This window comes from Lynx canadensis, chromosome A2, assembly GCF_007474595.2.
Source record: "Lynx canadensis isolate LIC74 chromosome A2, mLynCan4.pri.v2, whole genome shotgun sequence".
NCBI lineage: Eukaryota > Metazoa > Chordata > Mammalia > Carnivora > Felidae > Lynx > Lynx canadensis.
Genome location: NC_044304.2, coordinates 92,459,564 through 92,482,646, shown reverse-complemented (window position 1 = coordinate 92,482,646; position 23,083 = coordinate 92,459,564). Strand labels below are relative to the sequence as shown.

The window sequence follows — 23,083 nt, the reverse complement described above, 5'->3', positions numbered from 1 at the left end:
TATTGTAATATCACCATTTCACTGTGTTTATATAACTCAGTATATCTATGTTTCATAGAGGCCATTTCTAAAATGCATCACTTAAATGTGCTCTTTTGAAATTAGCAAGAAGCAATAATAGGTGGATATCTATGCTAGTGCTGCAAAAGAAAATAAAGTACTGCATTTACATCCCAATATATGTCCTGCAGAACCTATCAATTTTTTTGGAAATATAGATTTAACATTCTTTCACAAGGAGTTTTTCAATCAGTGACCTCCCATTAAATAAGAAATAAAATGGAATTAAAAGTCACTTCCAGAGTGTAAAAATATATATTTAATGCCATTTTTTGTATAAGTGCTACCATTTCATAATTTTTGTTGCCTCGGTTTTAAAATTTCTTCATGTTTGCTTACTTTGGAAAAGTGTGACTATTTCTTTCTCCATGACTTATCACCATTTTGACCAATTATAACAAATGCATAAAAAAGTAACACACATTTACAAGCCATCTCAGTATCTCAATTATTTGAAATCTTTTCTTTTGCATCTTCCTCACCCAAATACTTTCTTTCTACCTTTCCTGCATACATTTGTTTTACCTTTTAACAGCTTTTGTAAAGACTATTCATTCTGCTGAGCTTCATTTGTGATTCAATCTGAGAACTAGAAATAGCAATACACCAAAGAGATGAAACTCTTTAGATTAAAATTGTCTCTTCTATGTTTACCTTAAAACCTCTACTACAAAACAAGGTTTGGGCGGAGGTGGGGTGGTGGAAGGCAACAGAAAACACATCATTTATCTGATCTTTTGCTTTGAGATGGCTTTCTTTTCCTTCTCCTTTTCTTTATCCACATGCTTGGATATGTGTCTGTTTGCTTCTTTCTAGTTTAGATTTTTATTTTATTGTATTCATTCATTTGTTACTTGAGTAAAGAATACTAATAAACTGGTATCTTTTCCATACGTAGCTTAACTTCTAATGGAGAGGTATGTTTTCTGAGCCCTTTTCTGAGAAGTTCTTTCTTGTTGCCTTCACCTATGACTGATTTGGCCAATCAGCACAGAACTCTGGAATCCCATTCCTCTTGTCCACCAAATCTCATGTATATAAAACCTTGGTTTGCGATAATAATTCATTCCGAAAACATGCTTGTAATCCAAAGCAATTGTATATCAAAGCGAATTTTAAGAACCATTGGCTCAGTTGTTATCATGTGACAGTTGGCATCAGGTACTACTCCTATTGAAAGACACTGCTTGTTTGTCAAGTTAAAATTTATTAGAAATGTTTGCTTGTCTTGCAGAATACTTGTAGAACAAGCTGCTTGCAATCCAAGGTTTTATGGTACTTTGCTTCATTGCCTTTACATGTTTAATATCACAGAAAAATACTAATCCTCCTTTTGTTCATTTTTGAAAGGAATCTGTTGTGCACTTGTGTGATTTGTAATTTTCTTTTTCATTTATATATATTTATAATATTTACAACTTACATTTTTATTGTAAGTACTATCCACAGTATATTGTTATTTTAGATTACATATATATATATATATATATGCATATATATATTCATATATTAGATGACATATACATATGACATTTTTACCAGACCAGAGTTACAGATTGATTTCTTGGGTTAATTTTCACTAGTACTGTTGGGCACTTTCAATTCAATTTCTTTAGCTCAGTTGTATTTTCTTCTCTGATTTCTCTGGTTATTGCTTCTTCTCTGTCTTAGCTTTTTATGCTGGAATTTATATGTTAAATGTGTTGGCTTTCATGAATATATCTTTTAGGTCTTATTATTTATCTCAATACTTTAGTGTCTTTAGTCTGTTTCTCTAGTTCAGAAGGAATTTCTTGTTTTTAATTCCTGTTTTACTCTTTCAATTTTTTACAATATCCAATATTTCATTTACTATACTCATATGGATTTTAATTTATCATAGTTTCAGCCACTATTCACTTTTTAACAATTTCAGATTGTTCCTTCTTCATAAACAAATTTAGAATTATACTGGTCCCTTGAATCTTGTGGAAAATAAATTCAGAAAATTTTCAGTAACTGTTCCATAATGAAAACTTTCTTCTTACTCATTACATTAATCTTCTTTTTGTGAATCATTTTTTTATGTTCTTTAGAGAGGTTGTTGAGGCATTTTGATATGAGGAATGGAAAGGAACACACTAAGATAGTGTATGGCTTATTCAGTATTTCTTTCAAACAGAAAGGAAAATAGAAAGCAGAGAGGTTAACTGTAGATATTGGTCTTTTAAAATGCCTGCAGTCTGGGGATAGAAGGGTAAGGCAGCAGAAAGATCTGCAGCTCAGAATTTTGCCTCAGTATTAAAGAGTTTCTTTTCCATATTTAGTAGCCACACTTTTGATTAAGTAGGAGCTGTACTTCGTTAAGTTACCTTCTCTAGGAACGTCAATTAATCTGATATTATCTGCACTTAGAAATTATTTCAAAAGCCTGGTGTATGGATATTAGCATTCTGCTTCTATGATTCCATTATGACACAGATATGTTACCATTTTTATATTATCCACCTATATTTTTTTCCTCATTAATATTTTTTTTCTTATTATCCTGGCACTGTTTTGTGTATTTTCTTGCTTTGATTTATGTTAGTCTAAATGTTCTTTTCTATATGGTTGTTTTATGTAACAATTTATCTCTCTAATGTGCAAGCTTCTCCCTTTTATATTATTTTCAATATTTTTAATCATCTTTACTCTTATTGTTTTTATATTATATTTTGCTCTTCTTGTCCTTAATTTTTGTTCTTACTGTATAATCCAATCTACATTTATGATTATATTTTTTCACAAGTTGTAGCATTTTATCCTCATTATTAATCTTTTCTACCTCTAGGGTTTATGCTTTAAACTGTTTATCTCATTGCTTTCTAAACTTTAAGTTCCCTTATCATAAATCTAGTTAATTTTTGTTATTTGGAAAAATCCCAATTTTCTATCTTTGTGGTTTTCAATTCTATTATTTTAATACTACTTTATGCCTTTTAACATAATTAAAGTTTAATTTTTATAGTTATATCCTTACTTACAATTTCACTGTTTTCTCTAGAACTTTCTTTAATTTATTTCTATTGTCTACCTAATTATTTTTTACTTATAATAAAAAAGTGACTATAAAGTTAGCCCTTTCATACTTATTAATAGATTGTCCATTCTAATAGGTCTCCCCAAATTCTAATTCTTGACAAATAAAAACATGCACTATTTAATTATCTTCTTGTAAAAGAATACTTTCCAACCAGGAAACAAAACATATCAAATATGTTTGATGCATATTTTCTTTAAATGATATAACATGATCCGTCTTTTATATTCTCAGAATCAGTGATCTTATAATTTTTTAAATTTGGAAAAAATAATCCATATCAATATGCACTATACTTAGATTTATACATGTAGAAGTTTACAAACCGAATGACTCTTCACCCCCATGCAGTAACTGGGCTTGCTAAGGAACAAGGTTGGGCTGAATTTCCCAAGAAATGGCCAAAGTTGACTGTCCTTTATAAGATTCATCAATAGTTTTCTGCCATCATTTTTTTTTCATCAGTCCAACTGCAATATTCTTACCACTAGTAAATTCTCCTCTCTTCTCCATAGAAATCATAGGAGAATTTTCTTGTTATGTGCACCATCCTACTGAGAAGACCTTGTTATGAGAATCATGGACAGAGAAAGGTTGTTTAGGAGAGGAATACAGATAATTTTTTTCTTTTTCATTTTATTTCTTACTTTCATTTTTCAAGTAAGCTGCCAAAATGAAAATATTAAATAATTCTATTAAGTGACTTCCCTTAGGCCATGAGGCTGCTTAAGCAAAAAAAACAATTATCTGGAGCGCAGAGGACAGGTCACAGCAAAAAATGTAATAATTTTCCTAGTTCCATGTTTTGCATGTGGAAAGCTTAACACCTATCATTTCCCTAACAATATGAGGGAAAAACAAACAAACAAACAGAACCTAGAAAGTCTGTCTATCCTATAAGGAATGGGCTTGAGTTTGTGTTTGTTTAGTTAATATGATTTTCAGCTCAACCTTAATCAAGTAGAATTTTTCATTTGTTTTAATTTGGAAAACACTTAACGGGTAGCATGGCAAACTCAGAATTTTTAAACAGAAGCATCATCATCATCACCATCACTATATCTCCCACAGGAAAATAAAGAAATGTAGAAGCATGACAACTTTCCAATAATAAAAAAGGATATATGTTTATTAAGGCTACTAAGATTTTTTGTTGCATGGGCTGAAAGGACCTATCTAAAAGTTGTCTCTCTACAGTAAGATTTGCCCCCTCTTTTATATTATCATAATAATCTCATAATAAATCACTCAAGAATTAACATATTCCCCACATTTTTTTCCCTACATGCTACCATAATTATCATTAGACCTTTCCTTCTCAGTCCTATTTTGACAAGGACAGTTTGATATCTTATTGACACTCTGTTCGAATAGCATAAGATCCTCATTGTATTGGCCAGTGGAAAGCTCAGTACCAGATGTGTGTCCCATTTCTATGACTGTGTAGGAGCTCAGGGCATACATTTTTATATTAACCTCTCCTCTGGATACATGTTTTTCCAAACTTCATTGTTTCCTTATACCAAATTTCTCACTTATTTTTAATAGGATTATCTTCTATGTATTTTCTTGAGTTAATTAAATTATTCTAAGATAGTGGTACAAATACCTAAATATGTGTAAGGTAAATACTGTGTTTTTACTCATAAATTGATCCTTAAAACAAATGTTTCCTTAGAATCAAATTTGAGGTCTAATATATTATGGTACTCAATTATTTGAGTCATTCATTCTCAAATTTATTGCATTTTGTTTTTCATTTCAACAATAGGGGTTTAAATTGTGGCACAGAGCTATAAATTTCACAATTCACTAGGTTGCTGCCAAGTGCATTAATTAGCTACATTAGGTGTTTTACATTATGATTCATATGAACACAAATCACAATGTGCAAACTTAATTGAGTTCCAGGTAACAATCTCCTCACTTGGAAACATTCAGCAGTTCCAAGCTCATGAAAAACAGCTATTTTTCAGCTACAAGAATGTATTAGTATAATGCTTGTTATAATTATCAATTTAAATAGCAGGGTGTGGTAAATTTAACTGCATTCACTACATCATTTTTTTTTTTTTTGTCATCCAGACAATGATAAGTGTCATTTATTCTAGGTTCAGGTATGTACAGGGAAATGCAGAGAAGATTTATTTCCTCCCCAGAAAGATGCATTGTTACTTAAGGTTTTTAAAATTATTATTACAAAAAAATAAACAAAATAAACATTATTACAAAACTTAAAATAATTACTAAAAAGCTCTATGGGCCCATTTAAATCAGCTGGATAGAATAAGTGCTAGTACATGAGAATCATTCTTAGATCGTTTCATGAAATAGCACATAAAATTAACAACATTGGGAAGGAAAAAAGTCAGATACCAAAGTAACTAATTTATTAGCCTTTAACTATTAAAACATTTGCCCTCAAGCATGTCTTTTGATTAATTATAATTTGCTTCCGTGTGACAGTAAATCAAGTAAATTTATCTTGACATTTCCCCAATGATTGAATAGACTTTTTTTTGGAAGAGAGTTTTGAACCATCTGAGATACCTCTAATTCTTACCATTCAGACTGTTGCCTTAACTCAGCCAGCTGGTGAAGCCGTTTAAGTGCTTTTTCTTGTTTCTTCTCATCTTTCCATGACTTGGAAGCTACATTTCGAGCAAATTCCCGTTGCTTTAATTCTTTCAGTCTCTATGGACAAAGAAGAAAAACAGAAAGGGTACTATAAATAAGTAATATCTTTTCTACCTGTAAGTCTCCTTATTAAAGTTTGTCTTGGGTGCACAGGTGACTTTCTGGATAGAGAGGGTAAAGCACTATTTCCATGGGTGTTCTTCTCTTCTCCAAGATAAAGTTAGTTGTCAACTGGCTTATTTATCAAAGCTTGTCACAATCACTACAGAAATGTCCTGCCCAGTGCTTTTTGGGACCACTGTGGCTACATAACTGCAATCATTTATGTATCTATGAAAACATAAATGGCAGAACGTGTGATATATGAATGAGGGTGAAGGGAGAAGAGGTTATGGGGTGCATTTTCCTCTCCCTACTGCCCACAGTCCTCTCACTTGTGAAACATGCTTAGTCTTATTCATGCAAATTGATACTATTAAATATACTGGGTGAAATGAGCTTGTTTGATTTAAGAATATCTATTATTGGGAAAGATTCAGTTCAAAGCTCTAATGAGTGATTCTTAACTTTTTTTTTTTTTTCCTGGTGGAGGTATTTATCCAATGCAGATTTCTATATTGTATCCAGGAGGATAAAGATAGGTCAGGATTTAAACTCAGGGAAGATGGTTGCTTGGCTTTGCTTGATTTAAATTAACCTACCACTTCTTTTAATTAATCTTTTCTCTAGAACAATTGACTTACATGCAAATTGGATGTTACTCATTACCTGTTGGGATTTCTACTTCAGAATTTGCCATTAAGCACACCCATTGATATTGAACAAATTGAGAAGCAGCCACAATCAAATGAGCATCTTGAAGTTTGGCATTTAATCCTGAATTGAGAATATATTTGAAGATTAGTCTCTCTTAACTAAATTATTTTAAACTGTCTGAAATCTATACCCATTCAATTTGTTTTCATTTTCCAAATCAAGTCTAGAAGATATTTCCCAGGAATGGCAAAAACCACATAGCTATCAAGTGAGGTTATAATGCTGTACTAGAATACTGCCCACCCATGAAGTGAGGGTACAACCTTTAATGGTCATTAACGTTGTTCCTGAAAGGGAACATACTTCTGTGAGATGGTGGCCAGATAACCACACCTGGGCTAAGTATCTGAAGAAGGAGGCAAGACCAACCTTTCAAAGAGAGAATATTCTAAGCCCAATGAACAAAAGTTTCACAGAACTAGAAGCAGCCACAGGGGCAATAGTGGAGCCAATCTGAATTCAATTTTTGACAAATGCTTCACAGGCTTTAAAAAAAACAGCAAATTTCAAGAATTAAAATTGTGGCCCATGTGTTTTAAACAAAAAAGGATCAACAGTTCTCTGGAGTTGATAAAAAAAAGAGTGTCTAAACCTTAAGGGACAGGCATGGTCAGAAGACAGAGAGAGGCTTTTAAAATCTCCGTTACTACTTTTCCTCCTACTCACACTTCCTCAGCCCCCATATACATAATAATCTAGTCTTCCAGTGAAAGCTTGCCTTGTGAGCAAAGACCTTTTGGAAATTGTTCTACACAATTTAAGGGCCCACATAAAATGAAGTTCAACTGTGTCAACGAGAGAATATGGCCACATAAGTAAAGAGCAGAGAGATTGTTTTTTTCTTTACTCTGTTACTACAGAACATAAAATACTCTATTATATGTATGTATGTATATATATATATATATATTTAATTTTTAAAATGTTTATTCATTTCTTGAGAGAGAGAAAGACAGAGCATGAGTTGGGGAGGGGCAGAGAGAGAGGGAGACACAGAGCCTGAAGCAGGCTCCAGGACCTGAGCTGTCAGCACAGAGCCCAATGAGGGGCTTGAACCCACAAACTGTGAGATCATGACCTGAGCCGAAGTCGGATGCTTAACTGACTGAGCCATTCAGGTGCCCTAAAATACTCTATATTATATTTAATATTTGATATGACTGGTATGTAAAACCTGAATAGCCTAGGAGAGGAAATTTGTTCATTTACTCACATCTGACACTTTACTCTCATTATTGGAATTTTGTTTGAAACTTCCAGGTATAACTCTCTTTCTTTAGCCCCCCAGTTTCCAGGGATGCATCTTTAACTCTGAGTTATAGAAATGAGTGAAAATTCTGTCTTACTCACCCAACAACAAATATTGTCAACTACTACTATATAATAAGGATATAAAGTTGTCAAATCAATAATTTTCCCTTCAGGAGATACAGACAAGGGAAGAGGTATTTTCACAAGATAGTTTTGAGTTTCCCAATAGGGGTGGACACAAGATGCGTTAGAAGCATATAGGAAAAGTTAAGATAGAAGGGGGTGGGTACAGATTTGTTGTGTTAAGGAAGTCAGCCAAGTTAACATGTGTCTAAGGAACACAGAAAACTAGAGGAGATTTTGTTTAATGACATCTAGCCATAGATTTGGCTTAGCAAATGCTGAGTGCACAAGGCTGCACAGAGGGGAAAAAAAAAAAAAAAAAAAAAAAAACAGCTACAGAGAGATCCCGTCAAATTTTCAACATACTGAATTGCAGCACATGTACATGAAAAAAACTACTCCAAGCCAAGAAAAGGGCCACCTGAAAGAATTAATGGCATCAGTGCCTGGCGTGCATATAGGGTCAGGAAGAGTGTCTGTTCTCACCAACAAAATGGAACAAACCCACAGGACACTGAGTATAGAATTCATGGAAATCTTGCCTCAGTAGAGAATAATTTGCTGTGGATTGAGCATTACTTTGGATTTGCCTAGCGATTCATAAAAGCAAGAGCTACAAACATAAATCTGACCTTAAGTAACTTAACTGCATTTCAGAACCAAATTTAAAGAAATTTATAGAAATACAAAAATATTCAGCAACAAGGAAAAAAATTAATAACATCTGACATGCAATCAAAGATTAAGATCAAAGATTATCAAGAAAGCACGAACTAAAATGAGGAAAATAATCAATCAAGACCAATACAGAACCAATACAGAGGCTAGAGTTGGCAGAAAAGTACATTAAGACAGTTATAACTGTATCTTCTGTGCTCAAAAAGTAGATAAGAGATGATTGTCAACTGGACAATTACACAGTTAGAGTCTCTGAAGAAGGAGGAGGGAATATTTGAAAATATAATGGGTGGAAATTTCCAAATTTCCTGAAAACCCACAGATCTCCCAACATCTCAAGTGCAAATAACATGAAGAAAACTATCCCAATGCTTGTTATTATCAAATTTTTAAAAATCAGTCAAAAAAGTGGAATTTTTAAAAGCATCTCAAGGGAAATGACATATTCCTGCACAGAACAAAGAGTAGGATGGCAAAAGAATTCTTCTTGGAAACAATACAAGTGAGAATACAGGGGAGCAGCACATTTAAATTCATGGAAGAAAATTAAAAACTTCTCGGAATAAAATTTTATACTTTGTGAAAATATCTTTTCAAATGAGGTGAAATAAAGATATTTTAAGACATGAAACACTGAAAGAATTCCTCGGTGCACCCACAGGATAAGAAATGTTAAAGAATATCCCTGGGCAAAAGGAAAATAATACCAGATAGAAATGTGTGATTACACAAAAGAGCAAACACCAAAAATAGTAACTACAGGATAAGTAAGACATATTTCTTAGTGTTGAAATGTACACAGACCATTTAAGCAAAAGAAGTAGCTACGTTTGGGGCAATTTATAACAAATTATACATAAAATGTTTGTCAACAATAGCAAAAAATCCAAGAAGGAGAAATATGTTGAAAGGTCTTATTCAATACTGAACTGGTAGATAACAATTGAAGGCGGATTGTGATAAGAAGTGGACAATACGGCAACCATTAGTCGAATAAAACAAAGTGGTTTAGCTAATAGGATAACAAAGAAGGTAAAAGGAAATCATTACATCTACTCAATCCAAAAGAAGGTAGAAAAAAGTAAAACAGGAAGGTAAAATAGATGGGACAGTTACAAAACAAACAGCAAGATAACAACTAAAATCTAAATACATCATTAATCAAATTAAATATAAATGGTTAAAAAAAAACACTGGAATTGAAAGTTAGAGAGTATCAGTTTGGATTAAAAAGTGAGCTCCAATTATATGTTGGTTATAAAAACAAACTTTAAAATACAGCTACAATGGGTTAAAAAAATATAAAAAAATTTACCATGTCAACACCAGTGAAATAAAGCTGGAAGGACTCTATCACTATAAAGCAAAGAAGATTCTAGAGCAGATATACTATTAGGAATAAAAAAAGGGCTATTTCATAATGATATGGAGTAAATAAATCAGAATGACAAGATAAGCCTAGATGTTTCTACGTCTAATAACAAAGCTTCAAAATACACAAAGCAAAAGCTAAAACTGCAAGGAGAAAAAGTTAAATCCACAATTATAATAGGAGTTTTTAATGGCCTTCCACCAAACAACAGAATGCTAATTGCAGATATATATTTCTGGAAAAGGTTACACCGAGGTGACCAAAGCTCTTAAAAAAAGACCCTTCCAACAATTGATTTGTCTAATGAAAAGAGAACTGGACAGATAAGGAAACCTTTCTAAAAACGTATGGGTCAAATTTTGCCAACTTCATATTTTAGCTTGAGTTTTCCCAAGTTTCTACTTTTCTTCTCGTGTCTACTTATTTAAACAATGGCATGTGCTAAACTGTCAGTAATCTTACTTAGTTTAAACAGAAGACAAACCAATTGGAAAAAAATAAAAGTTCTTTGAGAGTATATAGTAGATCAGTCCTTACGGAGAACAACACAAGACAAACGTATTTCAGGAAAAAAAAAAAATTACTTACACATTTACAGAGAACTGTAGAAAGCTCAGTGATGGTTAATGACTTGGGATGAATAGATCAGAGCAGGTGAGGTTGAATCTCCCTGGGGGAGTAAGGAAGACAGAAAGTAGCACCTAACAATAGGGGGGAATTAAATGAGGTGTCTGCTTTCCAGAGGTGTTGGATGGTAGACAACACAGTATAGGGCTTAAGAGAAGGATTCTGAAATCAGTCAGACCTGAGTTTGTATACTGTCTCTGTCACTTACTAGCTTTGAGTCTCTAAGGTTACTCAATCTTCCCAAACTTCAGTTTACACATTTGTAACCTGGAAGACTATCACTATTTACCATGTAGAGTTCTTGGAATTAATATTTGAGTTGAGAAAAGTAAAACAATGAGCACAGCGCCTGATACATACATTGCAAATGATCAATGAGTCTGAACTATTATCACTATTAGAGGTAAGGAATGGTCAGATTTTATGGAACTGTGGGAAGCAGCCTCAATAAAGAGCCCTCGATTTACCTGACAGTGGGGAGCCATTAAAAACACTTGATTGGTATTCTTACTGAAAACCGAGTGTTTAAGTAGTTTTCATCTTGATTTTACGAAACTGGCAGGTGTAGTCTTTTCTAAAGGAGACTACGGAAAAAGGAAGGAGGCTGGGTATGTCCCTCTTCCTTGTCTTGAACAATTTATACTCTTTACTTGAAACATGTATTTTCTGTAAGTCCAAGATCATATGTCACTCCCAAAGAAAATTATAAATTTTGGATTAAAATACGATTTGTTGTCAGACTCTTCTTTGATAAATCTTATTTAAAGTTTGCTCTTGGGAGAGGGGAAATTGGAAGATGGCGGAGTAGGAGGACGCTGGGCTCACCGCGCATCCTGCTGATCACTTAGATTCCACCTACACCTGCCTAACTAACCCAGAAAACCACCAGAAGACTAGCAGAACGGAGTCTCCGGAGCCAAGCGCAGACAAGAGGCCCACGGAAGAGGGTAGGAAGGGCGGCAAGGCGGTGTGCGCTCCACGGACTGGCGGAAGGGAGCCGGGGCGGAGGGGCGGTCCACGGGCCAAGCAGAGCCCCCAAGTCTGGCTTGCAAAAGCGGAGGGGCCGGACAGAGTGTGTTCCAACAGCAAGCGGGACTTAGCATCTGGGAGGTCATAAGTTAACAGCTCTGCTCGAAAAGCGGGAAGGCTGGAGGACAAAGGGAGGGAGAGTTGCTGAGCCCCCGGACAACAGAGCTCAGTTTGGCGGGGAACAAAGGCGCTCGCCAGCGCCATCTCCCTCGCCCATCCGCCAGCCGAAATCCCAAAGGGAACCAGTTCCTGCCAGGGAACTTGCTCGCTGGGCGCAAACACCCAACTCTGTGCTTCTGCAGAGCCACCCCTCCGGCAGCGGGTCTGACTCCCTCCAGCTGCCACAGGGCCCCTCCTGAGGTGGATCACCTAAGGAGAAGCGAACTAAGCCTGCCCCTCCTGCCCCCATGCACCTTGCCTACCCACCCCAGCTAATACGCCAGATCCCCAGCACCACAAGCCTGGCAGTGTGCAAGTAGCCCAGACGGGCCCCGCCACCCCACAGTGAATCCCACCCCTAGGAGAGGGGAAGAGAAGGCACACACCAGTCTGACTGTGGCCCCGGTGGTGGGCTGGGGGCAGACATCAGGTCTGACTGCGGCCCCGCCCACCAACTCCAGTTATACACCACAGCACAGGGGAAGTGCCCTGCAGGTCCTCACCACTCCAGGGACTATCCAAAATGACCAAACGGAAGAATTCCCCTCAGAAGAATCTCCAGGAAATAACAACAGCCAATGAACTGATCAAAAATGATTTAAATAATATATCAGAAAGTGAATTTAGAATAATAGTCATAAAATTAATCGCTGGGCTTGAAAACAATATAGAGGACAGCAGAGAATCTCTTGCTACAGAGATCAAGGGACTAAGGAATAGTCAGGAGGAGCTGAAAAACTCTTTAAATGAAATGCAAAATAAAATGGAAACAATGACGGCTCGGATAGAAGAGGCAGAGGAGAGAATAGGTGAACTAGAAGATAAAGTTATGGAAAAAGAGGAAGCTGAAAAAAGAGAGATTAAAAAATCCAGGAGTATGAGGGGAAAATTAGAGAACTAAGTGATACACTAAAGAGAAATAATATACGCATAATTGGTATCCCAGAGAAGGAAGAGAGAGGGAAAGGTGCTGAAGGGGTACTTGAAGAAATAATAGCTGAGAACTTCCCTGAACTGGGGAAGGAAAAAGGCAATGAAATCCAAGAGGCACAGAGAACTCCCTTCAGACGGAACTTCAATCCATCTTCTGCACGACATATCATAGTGAAACTGGCAAAATACAAGGATAAAGAGAAAATTCTGAAAGCAGCAAGGGGTAAACCTGCCCTAACATATAAACGGAGACCTATAAGACTCCTGACTGATCTCTCTTTTGAAACTTGGCAGGCCAGAAAGGATTGGCACGAGATCTTCAATGTATTGAACAGAAAAAATATGCAGCCGAGAATCCTTTATCCAGCAAGTCTGTCATTTAGCATAGAAGGAGAGATAAAGGTCTTCCCAAACAAACAAAAACTGAAGGAATTCATCACCACTAAACCAGCCCTACAAGAGATCCTAAGGGGGATCCTGTGAGACAAAGTACCAGAGACATCGCTACAAGCATAAAACATACACACATCACAATGACTCTAAACCCATATCTTTCTATAATAACACTGAATGTAAATGGATTAAATGCGCCAACCAAAAGACATAGGGTATCAGAATGGATAAAAAAACAAGACCCATCTATTTGCTGTCTACAAGAGACTCATTTTAGACCTGGGGACACCTTTAGATTGAGAGTGAGGGGATGGAGAACTATTTATCATGCTCCTGGAAGCCAAAAGAAAGCTGGAGTAGCCACACTTATATCAGACAAACTAGATTTTAAATTAAAGGCTGTAACAAGAGATGAAGAAGGGCATTACATAATAATCACAGGGTCTATCCATCAGGAAGAGCTAACAATTATAAATGTCTATGCGCCAAATACCGGAGCCCTCAAATATATAAAACAATTACTCACAAACATAAGCAACCTATTGATAAGAATGTGGTAATTGCAGGGGACTTTAACACTCCACTTACAGAAATGGATAGATCATCTAGACATACGGTCAATAAAGAAACAAGGGCCCTGAATGACACATTGGATCAGATGGACTTGACAGATATATTTAGAACTCTGCATCCCAAAGCAACAGAATATACTTTCTTCTCGAGTGCACATGGAACATTCTCCAAGATAGATCATATACTGGGTCACAAAACAGCCCTTCATAAGTATACAAGAATTGAAATTATACCATGCATACTTTCAGACCACAATGCTATGAAGCTTGAAATCAACCACAGGAAAAAGTCTGGAAAACCTCCAAAAGCGTGGAGGTTAAAGACACCCTACTAACGAATGAGTGGGTCAACCAGGCAATTAGAGAAGAAATCAAAAAATATATGGAAACAACGAAAATGAAATACAACAATCCAAACGCTTTGGGATGCAGCGAAGGCAGTCCTGAGAGGAAAATACATTGCAATCCAGGCCTATCTCAAGAAACAAGAAAAATCCCAAATACAAAATCTAACAGCACACCTAAAGGAAATAGAAGCAGAACAGCAAAGGCAGCCTAAACCCAGCAGAAGAAGAGAAATAATAAAGATCAGAGCAGAAATAAACAATATAGAATCTAAAAAAAACTGTAGAGCAGATCAACGAAACCAGAGTTGGTTTTTTGAAAAATAAACAAAATTGACAAACCTCTAGCCAGGCTTCTCGAAAAGAAAAGGGAGATGATGCAAATAGATAAAATCATGAATGAAAATGGGATTATTACAACCAATCCCTCAGAGATACAAACAATTATCAGGGAATACTATGAAAAATTATATGCCAACAAATTGGACAACCTGGAAGAAATGGACAAATTCCTGAACACCCACACTCTTCCAAATTCAATCAGGAGAAAATAGAAAGCTTGAACAGACCCATAACCAGCGAAGAAATTGAATCGGTTATCAAAAATCTCCCAACAAATAAGAGTCCAGGACCAGATGGCTTCCCAGGGAGTTCTACCAGACATTTAAAGCAGAGATAATACCTATCCTTCTCAAGCTATTCCAAGAAATAGAAAGGGAAGGAAAACTTCCAGACTCATTCTATGAAGCCAGTATTACTTGAATCCTAAACCAGACAGAGACCCAGTAAAAAAAGAGACCTACAGGCCAATATCCCTGATGAATATGGATGCAAAAATTCTCATAAGATACTAGCAAATCGAATTCAACAGCATATAAAAAGAATTATTCACCATGATCAAGTGGGATTCATTCCTGGGATGCAGGGCTGGTTCAACATTCGCAAATCAATCAACGTGATACATTACATTAACAAAAAAAAAAGAGAAGGACCATATGATCCTGTCAATCGATGCAGAAAAGGCCTTTGACAAAATCCAGCGCCCTTTCTTAATAAAAACCCTCAAGAAAGTCGGGATAGAAGGAACATACTTAAACATCATAAAAGCCATTTATGAAAAGCCCACAGCTAACATCATCCTCAACGGGGAAAAACTGAGAGCTTTTTCCCTGAGATCAGGAACACGACAGGGATGCCCACTCTCACCGCTGTTGTTTAACATAGTGCTGGAAGTTCTAGCATCAGCAATCAGACAACAAAAGGAAATCAAAGGCATCAAAATTGGCAAAGATGAAGTCAAGCTTTCGCTTTTTGCAGATGACATGATATTATACGTGGAAAATCTGATAGACTCCACCAAAAGTCTGCTAGAACTGATACATGAATTCAGCAAAGTTGCAGGATACAAAATCAATGTACAGAAATCAGTTGCATTCTTACACACTAATAATGAAGCAACAGAAAGACAAATAAAGAAACTGACCCCATTCACAATTGCACCAAGAAGCATAAAATACCTAGGGATAAATCTAACCAAAGATGTAAAAGATCTGTATGCTGAAAACTATAGAAAGCTTATGAAGGAAATTGAAGAAGATATAAAGAAATAGAAAGACATTCCCTGCTCATGGATTGGAAGAATAAATATTGTCAAAATGTCAATACTACCCAAAGCTATCTACACATTCAATGCAATCCCAATCAAAATTGCACCAGCATTCTTCTCGAAGCTAGAACAAGCAATTCTAAAATTCATAAGGAACCACAAAAGGCCCCGAATAGCCAAAGTAATTTTGAAGAAGACCAAAGCAGGAGGCATTACAATCCCAGACTTTAGCCTCTACTACAAAGCTGTCATCATCAAGACAGCATGGTATTGGCACAAAAACAGACACACAGACCAATGGAATAGAATAGAAACCCCAGAACTAGACCCACAAACGTATGGCCAACTAATCTTTGACAAAGCAGGAAAGAACATCCAATGGAAAAAAGACAGTCTCTTTAACAAATGGTGCTGGGAGAACTGGACAGCAACATGCAGAAGGTTGAAAACTAGACCACTTTCTCACGCCATTCACAAAAATAAACTCAAAATGGATAAAGGACCTGAATGTGAGACAGGAAACCGTCAAAACCCTAGAGGAGAAAGCAGGAAAAGACCTCTCTGACCTCAGCCGTAGCAATCTCTTACTTGACACATCCCCAAAGGCAAGGGAATTAAAAGCAAAAATGAATTACTGGGACCTTATGAAGATTAAAAGCTTCTGCACAGCAAAGGAAACAACCAACAAAACTAAAAGGCAACCAACGGAATGGGAAAAGAAATTTGCAAATGACATATCGGACAAAGGGCTAGTATCCAAAATCTATAAAGAGCTCACCAAACTCCACACCCGAAAAACAAATAACCCAGTGAAGAAATGGGCAGAAAACATGAATAGACACTTCTCTAAGGAAGACATCCAGATGGCAAACAGGCATATGAAAAGATGCTCAACGTCGCTCCTTATCAGGGAAATACAAATCAAAACCACACTCAGATATCACCTCACGCCAGAGTGGCCAAAATGAATAAATCAGGAGACTATAGATGCTGGAGAGGATGTGGAGAAACGGCAACCCTCTTGCACTGTTGGTGGGAATGCAAAGTGGTGCAGCCACTCTGGAAAACAGTGTGGAGGTTCCTCAGAAAATTAAAAATAGACCTACCCTATGACCCAGCAATAGTACTGCTAGGAATTACCCAAGGGATACAGGAGTACTGATGCATAGGGGCACTTGTACCCAATGTTTATAGCAGCACTCTCAACAATAGCCAAATTATGGAAAGAGCCTAAATGTCCATCAACTGATGAGTGGATAAAGAAATTGTGGTTTATATACACAATGGAGTACTACATGGCAATGAGAAAGAACGAAATATGGCCCTTTGTAGCAATGTGGATGGAACTGGAGAGTGTGATGCTAAGTGAAATAAGCCATACAGAGAAAGACAGATACCATATGTTTTCACTCTTATGTGGATCCTGAGAAACTTAACAGAAACCCATGGGGGAGGGGAAGGAGAAAAAAAAAGAGGTTAGAGTGGGAGAGAGCCAAAGCATAAGAGACTCTTAAAAACTGAGAACAAACTGAGGGTTGATGGGGGGTGGGAGGGAGTAGAGGGTGGGTGATGGGTATTGAGGAGGGCACCTTTTGGGATGAGCACTGGGTGTTGTATGGAAACCATTTTGACAATAAATTTCATATATTGAAAAAAATATTTAAATAAAGCTGAACCTTTTATTTAATTTAAAAATATATAAATAAATAAAGTTTGCTCTTGGGTACTTGCATTATCCAAAATGGATCTCAAGCAAGAAAGAGGGTAAAAGTATTTCCTAGAAGGAAATGGGGACATCTAGTTCATGTCCTTGTTATTTTGCAAAGGAATTTAAAGGAGAGATTGCAGAGCAGATGGTCTTCCTGGTTCTGAAGAGAGGCTACCTGCCATGGTCCTTGCCCAGATCAAAAAGCAATTTAATAAAGGACAGATGCAGGGGTCAAGTCAAAGGAAATAAAGCAGCCCTCACATATCTTCTCCAGTTTCACAAGGTGTTTCATTCGCTCTCAACCACAAGTACCATAAGGCTTATGGAGATATATTGCTAAAGCACGTTTATGAAATATTGGAATTTAATTTTCTTCTTAGCTTCATTTTAAAAGCACAAACTAAGCAATCTTTATTTCCCTACCTGCCAACATGAATGCTTGGCACACGCATTGCAAGTGGAGTTCAGCTGTGAATAAATAAATGAAGAGGCAAATTGATCAGGTCAGTGAGTCTCTATGTGCTTGGAATGGTAAATCCCCACTATTATTGCATACCAGTCAGAATATGCATGTCAGCACCTGTCCACTGGGGTAACCACTCTCCGTTCATCTTCACTGGAGCAGAACAGCACATGTGAAAACACATTTACCTCAAGTGTATCTACTTTCTCCCTGTCTTAAATAGAATAATTCCTTTCATTCCTGCACTTACATCCATAGATCCCAGGGTAATTTACTGGCGTTAATGTTTTTCTTCACAGAGGAACAAAACCCCAATGCAAAAGGTCAAAATTATTAACTTCCTTTTAGAGGCAAAGCAACAAACATAGGAGGTTAAATGGCACGATCCACACCAAAGCAGACACCAAGAAAAGAATTGCGACTTGAAAACAGAATGTCTCATCTTCATAAAAGTCAGGAAAAGTCACAAGAATTTATGAAAAATTCGAGATATTTATAATAGTTTCATTTTGTGAAATTAAAAGTCTATCCAGTTCTGAGATATTGTTCATTGTTCAGAAATGGTTTTGCCACAATGATTTGGGAGACATTTATAGATAATTAACAATAATCTTAAATGGGAGAGGGCATAATGTGAACAATATGATCAAGACATAAGAATTAAATTCCATAAAAAGTCTTTATTATTTTTCAGAAGAATTCTACCTGCTGAAATGGGACTTGCCTTATTTTCTGCTTTTTTGCACATCATTTTTTATGTGATCTGGTAGTCATACAAACACAGAGAGTGAAACAAACTAAAATATTTTAAGGTCTCCCACCTTAGAAGACACAGTTTGGGCCACTCACCAAGGTGAGTGCCCTGCTACCTTCTGGAATGAATGCATCTGCACATATTCCCTCTGATAGCATTTACTCCTCCAAGGACCAACAGAGCCACGAGCAAGCCAAAAACAGGTGAGACGAAATGAACCTGGAGCCACTACTCTGCCTCCACCCATTTCTTCACAAGTGCTTACAGCAGCATCTGGAGGATCCTTCATATCCCTGCTGAAATGGGAGTTGCCAGACTCTCAAATTAATTGCTGATGGCCAGCCCACTGTACTTTGACGATCAGGACCTAGAGATTCTTTGTTAGGCTCATTTTTGGACTCTTCAACTGGGTAAGCCCAATGTTCAGGAGAGACACAGGTATGAAGACACCACTGTTTAAGCACGAGTTTGGGGATGTTTCTAGATTCTAAAATTATCTGAAAATGTGGTTAACATAAAAGAGGTTTCTTTATAACCCCAAACAGCCTGAGATACCTCTGTTGCTGAAGGAGGGGGATATACTCAGGTGTGTAAGGTATGTGCCCATGGCAAGCCACCATGCCACCCCCTTCCAAGGCCCAGGATCCCCTGAGAAGTCCTCAAGCAGCAAAACAGACAGCTGTGTTTCCATTTCTTCTGAGCCGTTCCTTCCACCTTCTAGCTATTGTGGTCAGGATCCAAGTCAGCTATGATACCAGACACGAACCTTTTACTGAGTTTTTAATTGTAAGGTTTATTTACCTTCTGTACCATGGCATAAAGTTTTTAGTACTTTGTAAGCCGTACTGTATCAGGCAAGAATATAGCCAATAAGATGACGACATCCTTATCTCTAGTAACTGTTGTGAAATGATGAGCAGTATTACAAAGGAAGTGCTTTGGTGACGAGTAAATGGAAGTGGCTTTTCAGACTGGTTTAGTAGCAAAATCAAGGAGCTTTTAAACTCCACCCTTCTCCATGTTCACAGCATGATAAGAACCCATACACCATATTAGAATAGCATTAATTCTAATATGTGTCTGCACACATTAAGTGTGTCTAATAAGTGTCTGCAGAAACTAGGTCCAAGTTTGGAGAAATCCAGCATTTTGGGAATGAACAAATAGACATTCATTAAAGTTATGACTTGTGTAAACATTTGATTAGACTAATACTTAGTTAATAAGACATCAGAAAAATAATTGTGCATCCCATCACAGTAGACACCATGGTAAATAAATTCAACATAAGAAACACAAGAATGTAGACCAAGAAAATCCAGACACCTTTCCCCATGCAACAGGGTTTCAAAACTGCAACTATCTCCCTAGAGAAAAAGTAGAGAGTGTCAAAATGTTCCATACATTTTTTTATAGTCTAGTATGTAAATTACTTATAGTTTATCTTTAAAAAATGTTATTCATGCCCCAAAATGTTCAAGTAAATTTTACAAATGTCTCTTTTAGAAACACTTCCAAGTGTCAAAATGTAAAGTTAGAATGGGTATCAAAGGGTTAATGAGTTAAAGTATCAAATGTGTTTAGAATATTTTGCTGTGTGAGGTTCATTTCTATCTGGCATTCCTAGTCATGTGTGGACTAGAACAAGTCCTTAAAGGAATATTTTATTTGTTTATTTTTAAAGATCATGAGAATTAATCACATTCTTTGCCGGAAAGTTTTAGGAATAAATGATGTGCACTGAGCCCAAAAACGTCTAAAAGGAGATCTTACAAGAATCCCATGGCAAACGTCTGCCCTCCCAGAAGACCGTGTGGTTGTTGTCGCGATCCCATCTTTGTTTAGCAGTTCCTAAGGAAAACCTGACCTGATGCACTCTGACCCAGCTACCCCACTGCTTCTTTAAGAGCAATTCCTTCTATTTCAGAATCTTGTACAACCTAACATTATATTGATTTTTAAAAGCTCTTTCAATTTCTACTTCATCCTCCCACTCTTTCATACCCTAGTTGTGGGTCAGTGACACCGCTGAGAACATTGCAGGCAGAATTATTTAATCTGAACATACCTGCAAATGAATACTGTCTTAGTACAGGGAAAGTGTTTTCGAGATTTCTTCAATTTCCTAACCAAATGCTATTTTGAAATAGAACTGTCTTTGAGAAGAAGCTATTAAATAGAGACAGAAACAGAAATGAGACATTAATGAAATTAGACTCTGGTGTAAAATTGAATTTTGGATCATGTTACACTTACACAATAAATAGAGATGATATTTTAAAGCTAAAGATAGAGCATTCACTTGGGTGGTGTGTTAGACACCTGACTGCAATGACTTAGTCTAATAAGGTTAATTTTATCCTGATCCAAGAATCTATACTCAAGTATACACCACAGTACTTATAACCTTCTCTAGAAAGGCCAGAATCCAATCTCCTTTAAGCTTTAGTTTCCTCCACTTAAACACATGACTTTCTCATCCTGGCTGCAATATAATGGAGAAATATCAGGCATCAAAACTGCATTCCAGGTAGGAAGAAAGGAGAGCTAAGGGCAAAAGCTAATTCTGTACTTTTTTTTTTTTTTTGGTCCTATAAACAACAGCTTTTTGGAAGCCGCACCAAGTAGATTTTAGTTGCATATCACTTGCTAGAAGAATGTCACATGCCATTAGCATTTAAATAAGGAGTATGGTGAATCCAGGATTTTAGCTAGGCATAAGGCCACCCCTCAGATAAATCCAAGTTTTGTTAGTAAGGAGAGAGGGTGGAATGGACATTGAATAGGTAAACACAGCGTCCCTTCTACTAAATTTGCTAAATGTTGACCAAAGGGATGGCTGCAGTTAGTGTTCATCCAAGTGCGCTGCTTCTTTCAGACAGAAATCCTCTCTACAAGCTCTAAGCCACTGGGCTGCAAAACAGGATATGGAGAAGTTTCAAGGTTTTTTACTCTACATCTTCATAAAAGCCTAAATTTAAAGTTACTAATTCTCTTAGAAGATGTGAGATTGATTTACCTCTTTAGTACATTGGGTTAGAAGTAGATAGAGGTCAGCAAACTAAGGCCCATGGGTCAAACCTGGCTCTACGCCTATTTCTAGAAATAAAATGATAATGAAATACAGCCATGCCTCTTTGTTGACATCTCATCTCTGGCTAATTCCAAGCTAAAATGGCAGAGTTAAGCTTATGCAACAGAGACCATAGGACTGGAAAGTCAAATATATTAACTATCTGACCCAGAAGTTTGCCAACCCCAGCAAGAGAAACAATCCTGTTTCTGTTCAAAATGAGGAGGTAGTTAATTCCATATTTACACACCACATGGGATATTCTCATAGAGAGAAATAATGAGATCCAGGAAAAACAGTAAAGCAGATAGTAGCGGGAGAAAGACATAATGGTATTTGGAGGAAAATACCAGTTTTAATTAATGGACAATAATAAATCTGTAACTGCGAATGCAAAACTACCAGCGCTCACAGAATAACTTCTAGTCTTCCTATTAAGATGTTGATTTAGCTTTAACATTCCCAGTTTCCTATGGGAAGTCTCACTGAATCAAGCCTGACTTTGTTAACAAATCAAGCCCTGAATATTCTCACTGAAATAGGATCTTGCAGAGCTATTAAATGCACAGCTAATTTTCTGAACTCAACAGATTGTATCGTTTCTTATTTCAAGTGTTTCACTGATAATACTCACAGAAAACATTAGGCAGATATGAGATTCATGGCTTTTTCCTATACTTTTCCTATCTTTGCATGGAGGTACTGGTGAGGAAAGAAATAAGGAAAATATAGATCGTTCAGTCAAGAGTGTCCTAATGTTCCTAGAATAAGAAGCATCATATTTGAATAACACTAAAGAGACTCACTAGTTCTGGGGTAGGAGAGTTTGCAAGTAAACTGATAAGTAGTCTTCAAATACTTTTATTCTCTTCTGTTTCAAAAGTATACCTCCATTTACTAAGTGCATTGTGGGAAACTTCTGATAAATGCCCCCTTGCTAAATGCAGGAGACTAGGGAAACCAAGGTTTTACCTGAGCATACACTTGAGAAAAAAAAAAAAAGATTTTAGGCAAGATTGTGAAAGCAACTCCTTTATTTGACTCTTGATTTCTTTACCTCCTTAAGCAAATTAGACTTGATTTTTTTAATATTTAGGGCAAAATTTATTTTCAAAGCTTACATTTCCTAGACTATAAAAACAAATATTTCTAAAAGCCCACTTTAGTTATTTTCTCAATAATTAATGCTTCTCTGACAAGGAAATAATTTGATTGAAAAAAGTATTATTTTTAAAACGGGAATTATTTGACCAAAATTTCATCCATATCTATAGTTACTATTACTCCAAAATAGCATTTCATATGTTCTTTCTTATAGTGATTGCAAAACTTCTTGGAAAAGTAATCCAAATGAATGTATTTCCACTAAGATCACATTTATACTTTAATTTAAAGTGACAATTTACTTCATAAATCTTAAACTT

The 23,083-nt window shown here is 36.3% G+C and overlaps 1 protein-coding gene across 1 annotated transcript in view; it reads right to left on the bottom strand.

The window, feature by feature from the left end:
• Positions 1-23,083, bottom strand: part of ZNF804B (zinc finger protein 804B) — a 511,823-nt gene that overhangs the window by 3,782 nt on the left and 484,958 nt on the right. The window contains exon 3 of the mRNA XM_030307906.1: positions 5,685-5,815. Within this exon, the coding sequence (XP_030163766.1) occupies positions 5,685-5,815 (131 nt within the window). The remainder of the gene's footprint in view (positions 1-5,684; positions 5,816-23,083) is intronic.